Source organism: Sycon ciliatum, chromosome 1 (genome assembly GCF_964019385.1).
Source record: "Sycon ciliatum chromosome 1, ocSycCili1.1, whole genome shotgun sequence".
NCBI lineage: Eukaryota > Metazoa > Porifera > Calcarea > Leucosolenida > Sycettidae > Sycon > Sycon ciliatum.
The window spans coordinates 21,543,849-21,563,830 of NC_088643.1; the positions used below are offsets into that span (position 1 = coordinate 21,543,849).

A 19,982-nucleotide genomic window follows, 5' to 3' on the forward strand; every position below is an offset into this window, starting at 1 on the left:
GTGTCTGCTTATCCCAACAAAGGCAACACTGTGTCGCTCAGGAATGAAAGTCTGGTCTACAATGGAGAGGAATATTTGAATATTGCTGTCGTTAACTCGTCTGAATGACCTCTGTGCGCCATGGCTTCTTTTTCGTTTGATCAAACATGCATGGGCTCAGAGATTGTATTGTCTCGTCGTCGACGAACTGCGAAAAGACGACATTCTCGCAGCGAGTTTTGCAATGCGATTGTTCTCAGCGCCGAGTCTCTTCTTGATGGGGAGCTGTTCGAGGTGCGTTTGGAAGAGATGTCTCCTGGCTGGGGCAGCTCTGTAGTCATTGGAGTGACCGGCGTAGTCGAAGAGGATGGTTTCAATGGCGAACTGCCTCCATCTGCCTGTGAATTACGCAGGAAAACCGTGCTCGTTTCTGGTAGCAGTGTGCTGGTGGATGGTGTGGTGGTCAAGGAGAACTTCTGCCCGAGCCTGGACAGCCTGGAGATGGGTGCTCACGTTGGTGTAGCAGTGGTGGACGAGAACTTACACCTGTACATCGATGGAGAGGACCAGGGTGTAGCCTACATGGACCTACTGGCCTGGAGACCTGTTCGTGGCGTTGTGGATCTGCATGGCTGCTGCGTACAGGCGTCTCTGTGTGATACGCACGCAGCAAGTAAGATACGATATAGCTCAAATTTATAAATGCAACTTACAGTATTACTCTATTATATTTGGGCTGATAATGTGACCAAAAGCACATAACCTGGCCTCCAGAGTGTGCAACCCCACTACAATAACATGGCGTGCCGAAGAACATTCAGGCTAAACGTCACCAAAATTTACGAATGTGCCAGGCTGAAAGCAAAGATGTAAGACTGACACAAAGTGAGTTTTCCATGCATCACTGCATGCACAGTGTACCTGCGCTCGGCAAAGACTCAACATTGGATGTGAACACATGAACTCTCCTAAATTTGAAAAGAAGTCTCGTAGTGCAGCGTGCGGGAGCGTTCCGCACAACCCAAGCATGGAAAAAGCCCAAAGGAGTCGGATTATGACCGTAATCTCGCGAATATAATACCATGACCGTATAATCCAAAAGTCGCTGTTTTCGGTTTGTTCGATTATAAGACCATGGTCTTCTGGCCCGCCGGAACCGGTCCGGTTGGTCAGGTTATTACCGGACCAACTTATTGGCCACCAGCACGTGTTTGCGACTGTAATGGTCATGTGTACCCACTATATCATACACAAAGTATAGAAGGCCATGATACTACCGGACCAATAGCAAAGTGGTTCCGGCGGTCCTGGTCTTATATGCGAGAGACAAACATCGCATCGACATGTACATGTGAAAGTACGGATATTAGTAGTGAATGCAAGTACAATGGAACCATGATGATCCTCGTGTGGTTTTGTGATTTTCATTCACTTAGAAGACCGTAGTCTTAGACCGTAGTCTTATAACCGGAGGTGGTCTTATATTCGAATTATAAGACCATGGTCTTATATGCGCAAGAGATTACGGCATCCATTTGAATCAGTGTATTATGTACTAAGTAACGGCCTGGCCTGATGTTCTTCACTGCTCCCGTGTCCGTTCAGGTGTGCTGGCCTACAACTACCCACTGCGATTGTGCCGCTATCCGGGCACCGATATTCAGATTGGTGCTGACCGGCGATCGGCCTCGTTTGAGCCGGCGGAAGCAGTGGGCAGCTTTGCGTTCAGCTTTGCTAACCGAGCGCTGCGCGAGAATGAGCTCTTCGAAGTGGAGGTGAACTTCCCGGTGCTCCGCGACATAGGCAGTCAAGTAACGTTAGACATTGTTAGTCATTTGCCGTCCGATTCGCATCCTCTGCCGGCGGAGGATGCCATGCTGTTTGGTCCGTCGACGGAGAACCGAATATCTGACGTAAGTTCGGCGATACTGCTGTTGTTTTCGCCAGTTGACAACTTATACTTGTGTAAATATTCAATGGCTTTGTTTGAATGAATGGTAAGTAAATTGTTACCGGTCAACATTCTGTGGGTCCTCAATTTGGCTCCACACCACGCGCCACTGGGTTGGTGCAATCTAAATTGCTTCGTGAAAACTGTTCTGCAATTGTGAACCTACACACACACATGCAAGTGTTTTTCTTGGTGTTGCCGTGTCCTCTGTGCTGTGTGGCTGTAGACGGAGGAACGCCTCGGCGTGATCGTGATGGACGGTGAGGTGTGCCTGCTGCGTAACGGTCTGGTGCGGCGCTGGGAAGCCAGCCGGGCATTCACGCGCTATTTTCCTGTAGTGCTGATTCACAACGGCGCAGCCCGCGTCACCTTGACGGCGCGTGCCGGGGAGCCATTGCCGACGAGCATGCGTGCAACGCGCGGATTTCAACCCGTGCAGGCTCGCTCCGGAGCAGCGGCGGCTGCAGTAGCTGTACCGGTGTATCCCGCCGTCCCCGTGCCAACACCGTTTCGCCCCTCAGCTGGTAAGGATAGTCAACATTTCCCTCAGAGAGTGTCTAGTTACGGATTATGTAACTCTGGTATTGGCCAATTGCGCATCACTCTGCCCACATTATGTAACGCTTATGCCACACACTGTCCCATGGCCTCATTTGAGGGCATCAGATTTCTTTAGTAAAGTTTGGGGCATGAATCAATGGTCCGTCCGGAAACCAACTGCAGTACAAAGTAAGGGTGTGTTCTCTCCACTCTCCATGGATGTAGCTATGTTACATAAGGATTATGTGCCCACCGGAGAACACGCATATCGACAGCGTACCGCACAGCGCAACTAGCCCGCAGCAAAGAGAGTTGATCCTTGCCACGCTCTTCAGCTCTGGATTTCTATGCTGCTTGAAGTATGACATGCATGTACTGATGCGATCCTTGAGTCGCTTGTGCTAGAATCTCGACTGTCACACTTTCACGCAGTTGGACCGTAACCTGACATCTAAATGTGAAATTTGCATAGTCTTGTTTTGCCCTCGTGCAACTCCCTTTCTTCTGAAGTCGACATGGACATTCCAAGTGTCAATTAATTACCACACAGTTCTGCTCGTGTTATGAAAAACGTATCAAAAGGACCTAGTTGACATGGCTGACATCATTGTCCGAATTGTCTCTGCGATGTCCTTCCAGGTAGCGTACCTCCGATACGTTTTCATGCTCGCACCGGTCGCTATGCGTATCTGTCCCCCGACAGGTGCAGTGCTCACCGTATATCGTAAGTTTGTAGCCGTGTGCTTTCTATGTATGTGTGTTATGTGTGTGTGTGTGTGTGTGTGTGCGTCCACGTGTGTGTGCGTGTGTGTGCATGTTTAGGGGGGGGGGGGGGAGTGCATTTGCGTGTGTATCTCTGACAATGTTTCTCGGTTCTTTTGGCCAAAGGCTGGTAACTTCATTGATGAAACCTTCATGATCGAAACAGCTGTTGGAAGGAGCTTAGCATCAATGAAAATCTTGCTTTGCTGATGGCGTGCTGTGGTAACATAATATTTCTTCGGACGGGGGAGGAGAAGGCTCTGTAGAAGTACATACAGTCAACTTTGCGTATAAAGACACTCGGCGGGGCATCAGAAAAGTGTCCTTATTCGCGAATTGTCCTTATACCCGAAGTCTCATTATATGTATTACAGTTAGATGTTACTTTGCTCTGGGCATGGAAATTCTGTCGTTATTCGCGAATTGTCGTTATATCCCCAGTCGTTATTAGTGAAGTTGACTGTACACCCATAGATGTACTTGGTACTTGTGGGTGTGTTCATGCTTTCTTAGCGGTATGGTGATTTGGTCTGTGTGCAACTGCTGTAGGCCCGACGTTGAGTTCAACTATGCAGTCGTTTTCGGCGATCGTCCCCTACTGCCCGGCGAGATGTTTGAGGTTCGGGTGGACGCGGTGGTGACCAAGTGGACTGGTGCGCTGGGCATTGGAGTCATGGTGCAAAATCCCGATAGCATGATTGCAAGTCTTCCAGCCACAATGGGTGATGTCACCAGTGGTACCTGGATGCTTGGGGGTAACGGTCTGAGCTGTGATGGCATACAGTGCAACGAGGAGATCGGTGCCAGCATCAAGACATTGAAGGTGAGAGACTGTGTGTGTGTGCGTGTGCGTGTGTGTGTGTGTTTGTGCACGCACGCACGTGTGTGTGTGTGTGTGTGTGTGTGTGTGTGTGTGTGCCAGAAAAAGCCACTTCAATCAGCTGTGTGGTGGATACCAGGCTAAAATTAGTGGCGATCAATTCATCAGCCTTGCAAGCTGTTGAATGGTGTAATCCCAGCACAAGTTGCTATGTCTAACATAGCTGTTCGCTATCATCGCTTCCGCGATGGGCAAGTCTGAAGTGTGTGTGTGTGCACGTGTGTGTGTGTGTGTGCGTGTGTGTGTGTGTGGGCGCGTGTGTGGACGTGTGTGTGTGTGTGTGTGGACGCGTGTGTGTGTATACGTGTGCTCTGTGTGTGTGGGTGGGTGTACGATTTTACTAACATCTTTTTCGGATTCGGCCTGTTTTGGCTGTTTTACGTATCATGTCTGTTAGGTGGGCGATCGTGTTGGAGTCCTGCTAACTCTGGACAACACGCTGCGGTTTGCTCTGAACGGCCGAGACATGGGCGCCAGCATGGAGGGAGTAGCCACACGTGTATACCCGGTCGTTGACGTGTACGGCCAGACGTCGCAGGTGACACTCTGCGACAATCCAAGGATACAAGGTGTGGCATGCTAGTATGCATGAATTCATGAATTCGGGATTGAGTGCACAATCATGCTTTGATGCGATAATAGCTGTACACTGTGTTGGGGCATGGCAGCTCTGAAGTATATGCTCACGAGCAGTCTGCATTCTGGGTTGTCCCCTTAGCAGTGGCAGGTGCGTCACGGGCGCTCAGTTGTTGCCCAGTCTTCCTGCATGCACTGCATCTACTCGAGTAGAGCGATAGGCAACACATTGTGCCTGGCAAGCGCACCTTGAAATGTTACGAGTATGCCTACAAGTAAGTTTGTTATGGATTGATCCTTCTGTCATGTTCATGCGCTGCCACATCTTCTTGGTTGTTCTTTGTTCATGCTGTGCAGCCCCAGAGGAAGACGTGAGCGCAGATGACGCCCACGCACTGCACTTCCACGAGGATGTGACCGTAGAAGACATCCTCCCGCTGCACTTTGACGAGTTGTGCGGCTCCAATGTGGTGCTGGCTTCGAACGGTCTCAATGCGTCTCGCGTGGACGCGTTCCATGAGTTCAACAATGGTGTGTGTATCACTCACAGGGCGCTGCGGCTGGATGAGTACTTTGAGATCACCGTGGACTACACTGTGTCCATCTGGTCTGGCTCGCTGGAGATCGGTGAGTTCCTGCTGTACCTAGTACATGCACTAGTGTGGTGGCTTGAAAACACCCGCAGTGATGTCCGTGATCTTAGAGTGTGATAAGATGGTTTCAGGCTGCCCATGGTCGTGACACCCGTGCAATCCGTGTTCTTACGATGTTCTGACCACCAGGCATATGCACAGTAGTGATGGGTATAAGCCTTAGTGCAACTACAGTGCGGCAGCAGCGGGCGTGCTGGGTCAGCTAGCTGTGTGGCACTGAGCTGTGAAACCCCCAAGACGTGTGACCACTGAGCTGTGCACCGCAATGCTGAACACTGGTGTATTCAAGGGCCCGATTTCGCTCAGCAACACAGCAGTTCTCCGTACTGACTTGCAGACGAAGAGTGCTTGTTTTCTCCTGCCTGAACTGTGTCATGTCTAGCCTCTCTTGGTTGGGGATAGTGACGCTACTTTAGGGTGTTTGGGTTCCATGGAACTAGTCCGACAACTAGCCGAGATTTCTTATTGATGATGGCTGTGTGTGTGTGTGTGTGTGTGTGTGTGTGTGTGTGTGTGTGTGTGTGTGTGTGTGTGACGTGGACCAGGCTCGTGTGATTATTGTGTGTGAATGGAGGTACTCTCTTGGTTTCAAGAAGTTTGTGTGATAGCTCACGTGTAATGCTGTTGCTTGGCCTGGACCCTGCTTCAAGTACATGTATCTATCTTGTTTTTCGATTTCGACAGCATGTTACAAGGTGAGGACGCGTAGTGCTCCTGACTACAACCATAACCCGGTTGGCAGAGTCCCGGTCTTGCGACCATTTGAACCGTATTGGGAAAACCGCGTCCTCGCCTTGTAACATGCTGTCAAAATCGAAAATCATGTTAAACTACCAAGCAAGGCGTCTGTGTATGTACCATGTATCTATCTATAGTGTCATTATTGATCTGTTCGGTTTGTTCTTTTTCTGTTCTGACTTTCTTTTGTTCTTCTCAGGCGTGACAACAACTCCCCCTGTTGACATGAATTTCCCGGAGACTATCTCGGATCTAGTGGGCGATACGTGGACACTTAGCGGCTCTGGCGTGGTTCACAATGGCGTCAACATCTTCCCAAACTACCCGCTCAACCTGGACCGGCTGTCGCAGGGCTGCACCATTGGCATGATGGTGCACGCCAATGGCCATCTGCACTTCTTCCTGGACGGCGCCAACTGCGGCAAGGCGGCTGAGGTGCCCCTCGGTGAGTCTGCACTGCGCAGTTTGTAGTGCATACTCTGCACTGCGTGGTCTGCACTGCGCAGTTTGTAGTGCGTAGTCTGCATTTAAAGTTTATACTGATGTTTCATTGCATGGAACATACCGTGCACATATATACAATGTCCTTAGCTTTAAGACTGTTACTAAGCATTTGGTAGAGCTCAGTGAAACAAGCTGTCTCTGCCACACCCTGTCCCTGCAGTCTAAACTGATTACGGTTCGTGTGTACCTTTGCCTTTCCACCGAAACATATGAACGCATGCACACCAGCATGCACACATAACTGTCGAGACATTCATTATTGTGTAGACCGGGTGTGTAGATTGTATGATAGCCTTTCAAGCATGGTTTTCCTTGTACATGTGTGTCCTTGTGCGCATGCGTTTGCATGTGTGTGTGTGTGCGTCTCTCTCTCTCTCTCTCTCTCTCTCTCTCTCTCTCTCTCTCTCTCTCTCTCTCTCTCTCTCTCTCTCTCTCTCTCTCTCTCTCTCTCTCTCTCTCTCTCTCTCTCTCTCTCTCTCTCTCTCTCTCTCTCTCTCTCTCTCTCTCTCTCTCTCTCTGTGCATATTGTGTAAACAGGAGTATACGGTATGGTCGATCTATATGGTCAGTGCACGGGGGTGTCTATAAACACCAACGCCGTTGCTCCAGCACTGAGCATTGCATCACCACCAGCCTCAACACCGACGCTGCCCTCCGGCAGCGACGCAGATGACGCGCTTTCATCCGGCTCTGCCAGCGAAGACCTATCAGACTCCTGCGACAGCGACGCGGCGAGCGACGACAGCCGGGGCGTCCGCACCGGCAGCTACGATCCGATTCACTTTCCCGGCGAGGCGGAGACGGTGCGCACGCGTGCCGGCACGACGGTGCGCGCCCTGCAGCAGCACACGCAGGCGTACAACGTGCTGCGTGACCTGCAGATTGCCGTGCGCGAGTCTATGCAGCACCTGGCCACGGCCGCCGGCACCGTGTCACCGGCTGCCGTGCTCAGCCGCAATCTGCAGGGACGCGACGCACTGGTGCGCGCCGAGATGGAGTCCGCGATGCTGTCCGACAGAACTCAGTTCAACTCTCGGCCGACGATGATCGCACAGGCCACGGATGACAGTGGTAGGTTGTGGAATGTCCCCATTCTCACGTGCACACCCTTGACAGAATTCACCTATGTAGCGACGCCTTTTGTGCAGAACACCTCTACACCTCTCACCTGCTGTCGCCGAATCAGACCAATGTGCCAATTCACATGTGATACTGGCAGCTACATGTGATACTTACTGGCAGCTATCTGTGATACTAAGAGTACATAACCCCAAGAGTGTGCAACTGCCTGCACAACCTCTATGCAGTGCTGCGACGGCAGAACTTCACAACACGTGACATGGTTCAAAAGGTTACACTGGCAAACAGTGCAAAGTGATCACAAGAGAGTTGTACCCAAAGCTGGGTTTCGTACAACCCTGTATCAATCATGCACAGAGTGCAAATAATGTGCACGGGTTCATCACATGATGTGAAGTTCTGCCGTCGCAGACCCCATAGCTGGAGTTGCACACTCTTGGGTGTTATGTACTCTTGGTGATACTGGCAGCTACATGTGATACTGGCAGCTACATGTGATACTGGCAGCTACATGTGTGTTGTCTGCGCTGACTGTAGTGCTTGTTTTCTGACATTGGTGTTTGGTTGCTGTACTGTCACTCTCTGATTTGCTGGCCTGTCTTTCACACCTTCACCGTCCACACCTAGTATCTATGTCTTCACACCCAGTGTCACTTACAAATGGCACTGTCCGCACTACTGCATCAGTTTAGTTCAGCTGTCCAAGGACAAGAGGACTGCTCTGGAGTGATTTGTGCCGTAGTGTCTCTGCCACTGTTTTAGCTTCTTTTCTTTTTTTCGCAGCTTGCAGACCCAGCTCTATGCTGTCACTGCTAAAGTAAAGAGAGTTGTTCACTGCAAACTGTTACACTAATGTCTTTTGTTGAAACTGTGGAAACCGTCGAATTGGTGTAGTACAGGTATTGTTTAACATGCTGCCTTTCACTGTGAATCCTTATTTACCATGCCTTGTTTTCTTGCTCCCCCCCCCCCCCCTCTCTCTCTCTCTCTCTCTCTCTCTCTCTCTCTCTCTCTCTCTCTCTCTCTCTCTCTCTCTCTCTCTCTCTCTCTCTCTCTCTCTCTCTCTCTCTCTCTCTCTCTCTCTCTCTCTCTCTCTCTCCCTCTCTCCCTCTCTCTCCCTCTATCTCTCCCTCTCTCTTTCTTTCTCTTTCTTTCTTTCTTTCTTTCTTTCTTTCTTTCTTTCTTTCTTTCTCTGTTTTCAGGTAGCGAGCTGATGGTGGCTGCTAATGAAACTGTATCAACTTCAGAAGAGACCCAGGATGATGGTGTGCTACTGCACTCGCTTCATGGCAGTTGTGGAAGGAACGTCAGCATCATCGATGGTCGACACGTCACACGCACGCAAGGCTACGATCACGGTGTTGTTTTCAGTGCCAAGCCGCTTGCCAACGGTGAACTTTTTCAAGTAGGTCTTCAGCGCTGTACATCATCATGACTGTTTCTTGTGATGAAGTGTGTTCGGTTTGCTGTCTGCTTTCACGACACTGCTAACGTGTTAGTAGGCCGTTCATCAGTACTGTCTGCACTCTATCATGCATGTACTTGTACAATGGAACCAAGAGTACATAACCCCCCCAGAGTGTGCAACGCCGATCCAGCTCTGCATAGGGTCTTGGTCGAGCAGAATCGGATCTTCTGATGTCATGCGTACACTCCACACCAGCGCAAGGCCGGTCTCAAGGCAGGGCACCGTTGTTTTTGATCCGATAGTACCCGCCATTCCCCGGGTTCCCCTCAGATGTGTACGGTATTATGACGCAAAGATCCGATTCCGCTCGACCAAGACCCTATGCAGAGCTGGATCAGGCGTTGCACACTCTGGGGGGTTATGTACTCTTGATGGAACTCACCTACATGTACAATTATGTAGTTGTTGTATACTTTATTTATAGTGGAATTCAAAACAGGCATGATGCCTAATAACAATGGACCCACTGTGAATAAAATGTTAGAGGATATTGTGGAAAAGTAGATATAGGAAAAAGAAAGAAAAGAAAACGGTACTGTACGTACTCTGAAGACAGGTGCACTGTGTGTCTTGCTTAGTGTGTGGGGCATTGTCCTGGACATGGCGGTATTGTTCCGTATTCAATCCTGTTTGGATGGTAGGATGTAGCTGGGATACTAGGTACTAGTACACTTTGCTGTTTCCCATGGCATGGGGGGTACGTGGAGTAGCCGAGTTTTCACTGTAGTATTGCTTTAGAGCATGTCCTGGATTTGGACACTGTTCTGTACCAGAGTCCTCAATTTCTACAGGTTATTTATTTTTAATACACCAAAACAACTGTTGCATGATAAAGACATGAACTTGTACCGGTGCAGTGAAACTTTGGTCTGAAGGTAGGTTCAAGTAGCTGGTATACAAACATGCTGTCAGGTACAGTGTGCTATCTGCATCTGGTACATGGTACAACCAAGTTGTTTGAGTTCGGAAATAGAAGACTTCCCACAGGCAAGCACAGCTCCTTTTTTTCTTTTTTCTTTTTACTGTCGACGATAGCGATACGTCGTACTGAAGTTGTGCACTGTTGTGTGTATAATTTGCCATCGCTGTGCTGCCGTCGCTGTGTTCCCCCTAGGTTGGTATTGGCAAGATGAACTCCAGTTGGTCGGGCAATCTTGGCATCGGTATCGTGTGGCGTGTGCCTAGCGACGCAGCGTCCATCACCGCATCGGCCACCAGCCTGTCACCTCTGTGCTGCGGCGGAGTGTGGCTGCTGTCCGGCTCCTCGCTCTACCACGACGGATCCTTGCACAGGGTGAACTGCTGTGCTGAGACCGAATGGCTCAAGGTAATCAAGTGTGTCGCCAGCGTGCATGCCAGGTTTATTGGAGTGACTGTTGTGCTTTGGCATTACTAGTAGTATTGTACTACAGTAAGTTATGATGTTGCTCTCTGGGCGTCGTGTCGCGTGTTTCTATCTAATTGAATTGTGTGTGTGTGTGTGTGTGTTTGATTGTGGGTGTGTGTGGGTGGGTGTACTTGTACTGGCAGGAGGGAGACATTGTCGGTGTGAAACGCAGTGCGAACGGCCGCCTGCACTTCTATGTCAATGGCAAGGAAATGCACGGCGCTGCCGTCGCTTGTCAAGCACCACCGGTGAGTGCAGAGTTACTGTAAAGTGAGATGTTTTCGCTAGATGTTAAATTTCGCTATTTTCGCGACCATCTCACTTTCTAACGTTATGAAAACCCTACACACACCATCCTCAAATGAAGTGGTCTCTTCGCTGCAAATTACTATTACATGTATCTCGATCAACTTTTCGACCAGGAGCCATCATCCGGATGAACACGCATCTGCGAATATAAATCACCACGAACTTCTCTGTACATTGATTGTCGACAGTACAAAACGATGAACGCTGGAAGAAATGGTGAAGAGACAGCTTCAGCTTGTCTTATTGATTGCGGTTCTAAAATTGTTGTCTCCTTTACAGTAATGGACTCGGATGGAGAGCCAAGGTTTAATTTATACAAAAAGAGAAAGCACCAAGGAACTACAAGTTACGCTATACTGTCCACTAACACCACCAGTTACTAAATAATCAGCTCATGCGATAACATTGCACGACACTGACCGCGGGTACTGACGTTCTACAACTAACTGGCTAACAGCTCTAGCACATCTTGGATGCGCACTCCAACAGCCTTCCAAGTTGGAAGGTTCTAAGTTATAGAAATAACATCATGTTATCGCACGAGCTGATTGAGCAACTGGTGATGTTAGTGGACAGTGTAGCGTAATTTGTAGTTCCTTGGACCTTTCCCTTTGCAGTAATGTTTTCTATGGTGCTCCGGGGTGTTTCACTGCAGCAGCTTCACTGTACATGTACATGTACAGTTGTATAGTATACAGTGTACAGTGTACAGTGTGCAGTGTGCAGTGTATAGTGTACAGTGTACAGTGTGCAGTGTACAGTGTATAGTATACAGTGTACACTGTATACTGTACACTGTATAGACCTTCTAAAATACGGCAAAGTACGGGCTCGCCAAAGGAAGACGGTTGTCGTCTTTTCTCTCTTATCTTCAGTTTACTCCTGTAACTCTGATGCTTCTGGCTTGCGGTGTCGTGTAGTGTTGTGTGTGAGGAAACTTCATGCTTCCAAAGTTTCCCACCGGTGTACGCGTACATCTTCGATGCCAGGCCTCCAAACTCTGTCATGAGTTTGCCTTCGAGTTCGTCTTAGAACTTACCCACCGCCTCTGTCTTGACCTTGCTGGTTAGAGGATGATTGGTGGAAAAGGAAGATACTTGGTTGGACATGTCATAGCTGCGCTGCATGGCAGCCATGTCCTCGTAAAGATCATCCGCTCAACTCAATGGATCAAACTATCCGTATTCCTTGGCGCTGCGTCAACACCTCTTAGTTAGTGTGCATAAGGAATCATTGTAGATGTCCAAGATAGATATTCCTACGTAGATGGGCTTGTTCAGGGCAACCTTCATGCGATTAAAATCCGCGAGCGGGATTCAAACCCAGCACTCCTGTCTTTCCGGGACAGCCCCCTACCGATTAGGATACCGGGAATCACACGCACACACGTGTCGCCTTGCTACACTGCTCCCCGCCCCAACAGGCTGTTCGGGTCGTGGGTCCCAGTGCCACGTAGGGCGCCAATGTACTATTACTCAATTATTCCAATCCTATGATTATGTACGGTGGGGGGTGTGTGTGTGTGTGTGTGTGCGTGTGTGCACGTGCGCACGTGTGTGTGTATGTCTGTGTGTTTATGCGTGCGGGTGGACTAACTGTGCTGCAGGAGGTATATGCCGTAGTGGATGTGTACGGCAAGGCTCAGTCAGTGCACGTGGTCAGCAAAGTCGATGAAGCTGCGTCTCCGTCTACGCCAACAGGTAATATTTAGAATAGGTAGTAGTAGCTGTCTTGTTGAGTGGTAGTACATGTAGTGGAAGTGGAGTTAATAATTAGATAAGTTTGTCATCTTTGATGATAAGCACAGGTTTAGATCTTGACTGCCTTTTTATAGTGTTGCCTTTGGCTTTGAGTAGGACCTTGTCTTGCCTGTTTCTTTTGTAGTATAAGTAATTGATATGATTCGTCTGTGTTTGTGCTTCTGTGGTCCCTATAATAATGTCTCTCCAGCTAAAGTCGGGATGCAGGTGAGAGAATGCTACTAGGAGGATTGTGGCATTGTTCTTGCTGAGCATGTCTCGTGCCGATGTCAGTTGACGGTGTTGACTGATGTCGATAATGTATTCTCTCTCTCTCTCTCCCTCTCCCTCTCTCTTTCTCTCTCTCTCTCTCTCCCTCTCTCTCTCTCTCTCTCTCTCTCTCTCTCTATCTCTCTCTCTCTCTCTCTCTCTCTCTCTCTCTCTCTCTCTCTCTCTCTCTCTCTCTCTCTCTCCCTCTCTCTCTCATGCACACACACGCGCCTGCAAACACACACACATGTTCTTTCTCTCTCTTTCTCTCATCCTGTATGAAGCTGACAGTCTCGATGTCGATTCTGCTCTACACCTACTTGTCCATGCTTGACTTGGTGATGTTACCTGTACAGGCTGTGCCACTGTACTCTACAGTCGAAGAGTTTCTCTGCCTCTGTGTTCTCAGCACATACACTTGTAGTAGTACAGTGTTGAAATGAGCTAACTTGTCCGTTGTACATGACAACCCATGTTTTGTTGATGCGAATAAAAAAAATGTGCAAAAATGATCAGCATGCAATTTCGAGGATTTTGACATACAATGTCATATCAGTGCATGGGACTGCGTTTGGCTAATTAGAAGTTCTGGATAATTCGAAGTTGGGGCCTGGCAATTTGAGGTTCGAATTAGAGGGAGTCTACCTGTAGTTGTGGTCTAGGTGCGCACAGCTCAGTGTTTACTATCTGTATAAGACAAGGGACTGACATACGTGTATGATAACATGTGTGTGTGTGTGTGTGTGTGTGTGTGTGCGTGCGTGCGTGCGTGCGTGCGTGCGTGCGTGCGTGTGTGTGTGTGTGCTATTGGCTGTGCCCACTAGTTGCTTGAGGACATACCCTCCCTGGACAGCTCACCGTAAGTGCTCTCAAGTGTTCTGTGCAATTGGCGCTCTGTCACAGACATACTATAGCTTTGGTCATGCTCTATCTCTGCTGCACTAAGCCAAGACCACAGAGAGGTCACTAAGATGTGCTCCTCTTCAGCTGGTAGTATCTTCTAATGCTACACACACCACATAATATGTACTGTAACAGCAGACATTTTGGTGCTGTATTTTCGGCAGCTTCTGTGCCGAAAATTTTACCGAAAATAAAACGCACCAAATATTTCAGTACTGTACTAGTACACTTACTTGGAAAACGGGTTTGCCGAAAATTTCCCTCCACCAAACCGCCGATTTTGAAGAATACCGAAAATATTGCACCATCGAAAATCTCTGCTTTTACAGTAACACGGCTGAGGATGCACCTAGTCACTGTGTGCTGAGATCCATGAGAGTGCTCCATGCCACCTGATGATTGCATAGCATGAAACTAGAGTTGCAATAAACTAGTCGTGTGCCTGGTAGTGTGCCTTGTCTTGGTCTGTGTGTTGTTGTGACCCTGACCAGAGGAATTCCTGTGCATGTTGACCCCCCCCCCCCCCCCCCCCCCGTGTGTGTGTACTACACACTGTAGTGTCTTGTGTAAAGGCCTGTCTCGTATAGAAGCCTGTTTTGTATAGAAGCCTGATTTTTCAGATACTCTGTCAACACATCAGCCTGGTTTAGTGTTAACATACATAGAGATATGTGGCTTGAATAGAAGCCTAGCACTGACATCGGCTTCTACAGGAATAAACACGGCTTTTATACGCTAAATGACGGTATTTGCTTCATGTTTCTTCACACTGTTCGTTCAGGTGTTACTTTCACCGGGTGCATGGCAGCAACATTGTACTGTCTAACAGGAGTCTTGTCGCTGAGCGAGAGAGAAGCTTCAATAATGGCTTGCTGCTTTCCAATCAGCCACTGAAGAACGGGGAGAAGTTCGAGGTTAGTGCCATCTCTTTTTTTGCTGTTTACTAATGCTGATTTCTAGGGATGGATCCGCGTTTTTACATAAAGAACTCGTGCCAGATCTCCTCTACAGCTTCAACCCCGAATAGTTATTTTCATTCCGATAAATAATCTGCAGTGTGATATTTTTCCTGCAACTTGCAAGATGGTTTATAGTTTATACCCCGGTGCAGCTACGGCCCTGGGAAGTCTGTATTTGCGAGGTTGCGGGTGGTGTGCCTCCGCATCTCTCTAGTGTGGAGTGGGGAATGAGCAAGGGTAAGCGTTCATCTATGCTGTTGCTGCTATCGCTGCTATTGCTGCTGGCAGGTGCGTGTGGAGAAGGTCTGCGACCGTTGGTCTGGCTCGCCTCTAGTTGGTGTGACCGCCTGCCGACCGTTAGATCTTGCTGCATCCGTTCCTTCCAACGCTCAGAGTCTTCCGGGTACTACCTGGTTGATGAGCCGTAGCAGCGTGTTTGTCAACAGAGTAAAGGTAACGACTGATCCAAAGTCTGTGTGCTGCATACTCGTCTGCACCGCATGCGTGTTGAGAGTTGAGATTTGAAAAGCCCTTCATACCGTATTTCCGCGCATATAAAGCCATGGCGTTATAGGTGAAACATCGCTGTTTTGGAGAAAATAGCCTCGGTTTTAACGCCATGGCGCTAAAAGTGAGAGACGCTTACATGAAAAAATCGGCAGAGTATGAACTTCGAGTACTCGTATGGTGCCGTTGCACGTCCATGTCGAGCATCCATATACTTTCAATTTTCCCTGAAAATTTCAAATTGTGAACCTATAGCGTACAAGGTGGCAAACAAACTTGTGTGAAGGTGCGGTGGCGGTATGGCATGTGACAGTGGGGATGGGTACATGTAGAGAGAATCGCTGCTACTGTAGGTTCACTGAAAGAATTGAACTCACCTTTAACGCCGGATGCAACTTCCTCCACATTGAATTTTGTTCACTTATAACGCCATGGCTTTATAAGTGAGGGTGGCCTTATATTCGGATATGACGCCATGGCTTTATATGCGCAGAAATACGGTAACGCTGAGTTTTGGTCGCCAGACACTATTGCAGGCACTACTGGACAATGTAATACAATCATGTATATAGTGGCTGGATTTCTCTGCTGCAGCTTTTAATACCTACTGGAATTGTGTGTGTGTGTGTGTATGTGTGTGTGTGTGCGCGCGCGCGCGTGCGTGTGTGTGTTGTTCAGATTCGTGATCACTGTGACTACCTTACTCAAGGCAGTGCACCTGTACCTACATGCTGGAATGTTGGGGACACGTTCGGCGTGAGCCGTCGCGGCGATCACCTCTACCTGCTGCACAACGGCGAAGAGTTTGGCGCTGCGTGTCCCGGTGTGAACAAAGACTGCTACGTCGTGCTGGATCTGTATGGCCCAGTCACAAAGGTGGGCTTCTGCTTAGTCTGACACCTTACAATATTCTATTTTGCCAACGTGCATCTCAAGGGATAGAGTAGCGTATGGAAAAGTGTACTCGCTCAATCGCGCTGTACTTCATTCCGTGTGTGATTATTGCGATGTTTTAAGGAGTGTGAAGTCCAATGTGGTATCAGTGGTGGGCCATGTGGCTATTTGTTTTCCATTAGAAATCGTTAACCATGCCGCGTGGCTTGTTTTTTGGGAGTGCCAAACCTGGGTTGTTACTGTGTCGCCGAGAATATACGCTGGCTTTGCAGGTCTAGATTAACTTACATGTAGTATAATAGTTGCTGTGATTCTGTGTATGTGCGCGTGTGTGTTAGCGAGTGCCGTTTCTTCTAATGTGGCTGGGACATGCCAGCTGGGGCCTGCCGGCTGGGACATGCCAGCTCGTCACGCTTAGTGCCCAGATGAGTACTAGTACTACCAGGTCTTCATCATGTCCTAATCTCTTCATTTTGCCTGCTGCAGGTGAAACTGTTGGCCAGCGGCAATCCTGATGCGGATGCCGATGACAGTGATCGAGATTCTGTGTCCGATACTGCCCCCACGTCAGGTTCACAAGATGAACAGCAGCAGCAGCAGCAGCAGTGCCATCTCGACCAGCAGAATAACGGTGCTGCTACACGGCAGTATGCTGCAGGTCACACGGCACCATCATCATCATCATCAGTATCATCATCACCGCCGCCAGGCACAGGGAGCTATCATGGCAGCATGGACACCAGCATTGCGCTTGCACACCGTACCTTGGCAGTGCCCAAGCAACAGCAGTCTTCGGCCATGTGCAGTGCTCGATACGTCACATCAGCCTTCAAAACCTCACTTGGACTTCCTGGTATGTATAGCATGTATTACTTGCAGTTGAGAAATTGCTCTCGTGCCAAATCAGAAACCGAGGGTACTACACTTGTAGGTTGAAGTCCTGCTTGGAAACGGAAGGACTTTTATCCGTGCTGCGACCCACAGCAGATTGGACGCTCATGGCCTGGCATGAGTGATGCAGTGAATGGGATTTTCGGTCTTTGACCCCTTTGTGGTGGGTCTGATCTGCTCACCTTCCACTGCTTTAGGAGCTGCACCTGCACCTAATCCTTGAGGGTGGTGGCGTTCCTATGGATGCGGAAAACTTATTCAAACCCGATGCTGTTGAAATCCTCCTGTAATTCTGTGGTGTCTGCTGTTGAAATCCTCCTGTAATTCTGTCGTGTCTGCTGTTGGAATTATCCTGTAATCCCGCGGTGTCTGCTGTTGAAATCCTCCTGTAATTCTGTGGTGTCTGCTGTTGAAATCCTCCTATAATTTCGTGGTGTCTGCTGTTGAAATCCTCCTGTAATTCCGTGGTGTCTGCTGTTGAAATCCTCCTGTAATTCTGTGGTGTCTGCTGTTGAAATCCTCCTGTAATTCCGTGGTGTCTGCTGTTGAAATCCTCCTGTAATTCCGTGGTGTCTGCTGTTGAAATCCTCCTGTAATTCCGTGGTGTCTCCTGTTGAAATCCTCCTGTAATTCCAGGGCGTCTGCTGTTGAAATCCTCCTGTAATTCCGTGGTGTCTGCTGTTGAAATCCTCCTGTAATTCCGTGGTGTCTGCTGTTGAAATCCTCCTGTAATTCCGTGGTGTCTGCTGTTGAAATCCTCCTGTAATCCCGTGGTGTCTACTGTTGAAATCCTCCTGTAATTCTGTGGTGTCTGCTGTTGAAATCCTCCTATAATTTCGTGGTGTCTGCTGTTGAAATCCTCCTGTAATTCCGTGGTGTCTGCTGTTGAAATCCTCCTGTAATTCCGTGGTGTCTGCTGTTGAAATCCTCCTGTAATTCCGTGGTGTCTGCTGTTGAAATCCTCCTGGAATTCCGTGGTGTCTGCTGTTGAAATCCTCCTGGAATTCCGTGGTGTTTCCTGTTGAAATCCTCCTGTAATTCCGTGGTGTCTGCTGTTGAAATCCTCCTGTAATTCCGTGGTGTCTGCTGTTGAAATCCTCCTGTAATTCCGTGGTGTCTGCTGTTGAAATCCTCCTGTAATTCCGTGGTGTCTGCTGTTGAAATCCTCCTGTAATTCCGTGGTGTCTGCTGTTGAAATCCTCCTGTAATTCCGTGGTGTCTGCTGTTGAAATCCTCCTGTAATTCCGTGGTGTCTGCTGTTGAAATCCTCCTGTAATTCCGTGGTGTCTGCTGTTGAAATCCTCCTGTAATTCCGTGGTGTCTGCTGTTGAAATCCTCCTGTAATCCCGTGGTGTCTGCTGTTGAAATCCTCCTGTAATTCAGTGGTGTCTGCTGTTGAAATCCTCCTGTAATTCCTTGGTGTACTACTGCCAAGAGTACATAACCCCCCAGAGTGTGCAACTCCACTATGGGTGCTGTCCCGACAGAATTTCAAGTTGACGTCATTTTGATGATGCAATGCGCACTGTACACAGATTATCAGACAAATCCGGAACCTGTGGTTGACCGTAGCAGATCGATCCTGTACAAATTATTGGAAAGAAAAACGTGTGATGCGTTGACACCCGTACACATGTTGTAAATCACTGGTGCAAGGAGCATTGCGTCATAAATAATGACGTCAACTTGAAATTCTGTCGGGACAGCAGGGTATGTGGGAGTTGCACACTCTGGGGGGTTATGTACTCTTGCTACTGCCTGTTGAAATCCTCCTGTAATAGATGCATTCTTCAACGGCCAGTACGACGAGTGTTACTGCCACCAGTGTTGGTGCGAAGGCACACAGCAGCAGCAGCAGCAGCGCTGCGCCGCCACCACCACCACCACTGGTCCTCCGTTGTCGTCCTCCTCATGCCAACCGGTGCCACAGGATTGGACATTGTTTGCTCTAAGGTGAGTGTTGGTCGCTGCGGTCAGGAGAGCAAGATGATTGTGTACACACTTGCACCATCATTCAGCCGCATGCCGTGCAATGACTTTTCCGCATGCCGTGCAATGACTTTTCCGCATGCCGTGCAATGACTTGTTCAAGCGTAGATCATGAAGTTGGATTGCCAACATTCGCCCCTTGAGAGTAGTAGATGGCCTTTAAGAAACCCTTCAGCCCGTGCATTATTTAGATTGCAGTCTTCTAATACCGGTATGCATGTCCGCTCTAGGCTGCCTTATGTTGCACAGGTCAGTGTTGGCAGGTCCGCAATGCCTGGCACTGCGATTTATTCATGAGGGCAATCTTACAGACCAGCAATGCTTTATCTATGGGAGAGATATGAATATGTCGTACAGGCTATTCATTTCTGCACAGTGACTTTGTGCCTATGCTATTAATATGTCGCATGTGTATCTGCTTTATGACCCAGATTACATCCACGTGCACAGGAGACCAGGGAGGTGTACACGAAATGGTGTACCGCGTATCACGGCACTTCGGCCGGCGTTGTGCGCAAGATCCTCGATACTGGCAGCCTCTTGGAGCCAGGTGAGAAGTGAACTGTGTGTGTCTTCTTGCTTTTGTAGATGCACACACGTGGCGTTGAGTTGTTGATGTTCAACCTGCAGCCCGAAGCTGTGAACTAACATTCTCTTGCTGGTAATCATGCCGTCTCTTTTCCCCGCTGCAGATTTTGCCATGAGAAGCATGCACTCTGATAAAGGTAGTACCAGCAGCAAACCCCATGACCAACAACAGCCCTGTGGCGGCGGTTCGGAAGCGAGTAGTAGCATTGCGGTGTCGCCATCAATCGCGCTAGCAACGCAGAACACCTGTCTCAAGCCTGCACGGTAAGGGCTCTGAAACTCAGGCTTGTTGATGTGCTCTCAGTCTTATGCTCGGTCTGTGGCGTGGTTGTGAAATGGCCCATTCTAGCTTGCCATGGAATATTGTGTTGGAATAACAAAAAGCGGCACATAATTATAGACCAGCTCCGTTTGC

At 48.9% G+C, this 19,982-nt stretch overlaps 1 protein-coding gene across 1 annotated transcript in view; it reads left to right on the forward strand.

The window, feature by feature from the left end:
• Window positions 1–19,982, forward strand: part of LOC135817920 (neuralized-like protein 4) — a 21,239-nt gene continuing 1,257 nt past the window's right edge. Inside the window, exons 1-22 of the mRNA XM_065331226.1 lie at window positions 1–652; window positions 1,585–1,892; window positions 2,157–2,454; window positions 3,110–3,194; window positions 3,782–4,055; window positions 4,510–4,681; window positions 5,046–5,315; window positions 6,279–6,524; window positions 7,121–7,654; window positions 8,866–9,068; window positions 10,246–10,458; window positions 10,662–10,766; window positions 12,434–12,527; window positions 12,778–12,794; window positions 13,661–13,695; window positions 14,521–14,653; window positions 14,987–15,151; window positions 15,884–16,081; window positions 16,586–16,952; window positions 18,772–18,943; window positions 19,411–19,529; window positions 19,672–19,831. Of these exons, the coding sequence (XP_065187298.1) occupies window positions 121–652; window positions 1,585–1,892; window positions 2,157–2,454; window positions 3,110–3,194; window positions 3,782–4,055; window positions 4,510–4,681; window positions 5,046–5,315; window positions 6,279–6,524; window positions 7,121–7,654; window positions 8,866–9,068; window positions 10,246–10,458; window positions 10,662–10,766; window positions 12,434–12,527; window positions 12,778–12,794; window positions 13,661–13,695; window positions 14,521–14,653; window positions 14,987–15,151; window positions 15,884–16,081; window positions 16,586–16,952; window positions 18,772–18,943; window positions 19,411–19,529; window positions 19,672–19,831 (4,700 nt within the window). The 5' untranslated portion in view covers window positions 1–120. The remainder of the gene's footprint in view (window positions 653–1,584; window positions 1,893–2,156; window positions 2,455–3,109; window positions 3,195–3,781; window positions 4,056–4,509; window positions 4,682–5,045; window positions 5,316–6,278; window positions 6,525–7,120; window positions 7,655–8,865; window positions 9,069–10,245; window positions 10,459–10,661; window positions 10,767–12,433; window positions 12,528–12,777; window positions 12,795–13,660; window positions 13,696–14,520; window positions 14,654–14,986; window positions 15,152–15,883; window positions 16,082–16,585; window positions 16,953–18,771; window positions 18,944–19,410; window positions 19,530–19,671; window positions 19,832–19,982) is intronic.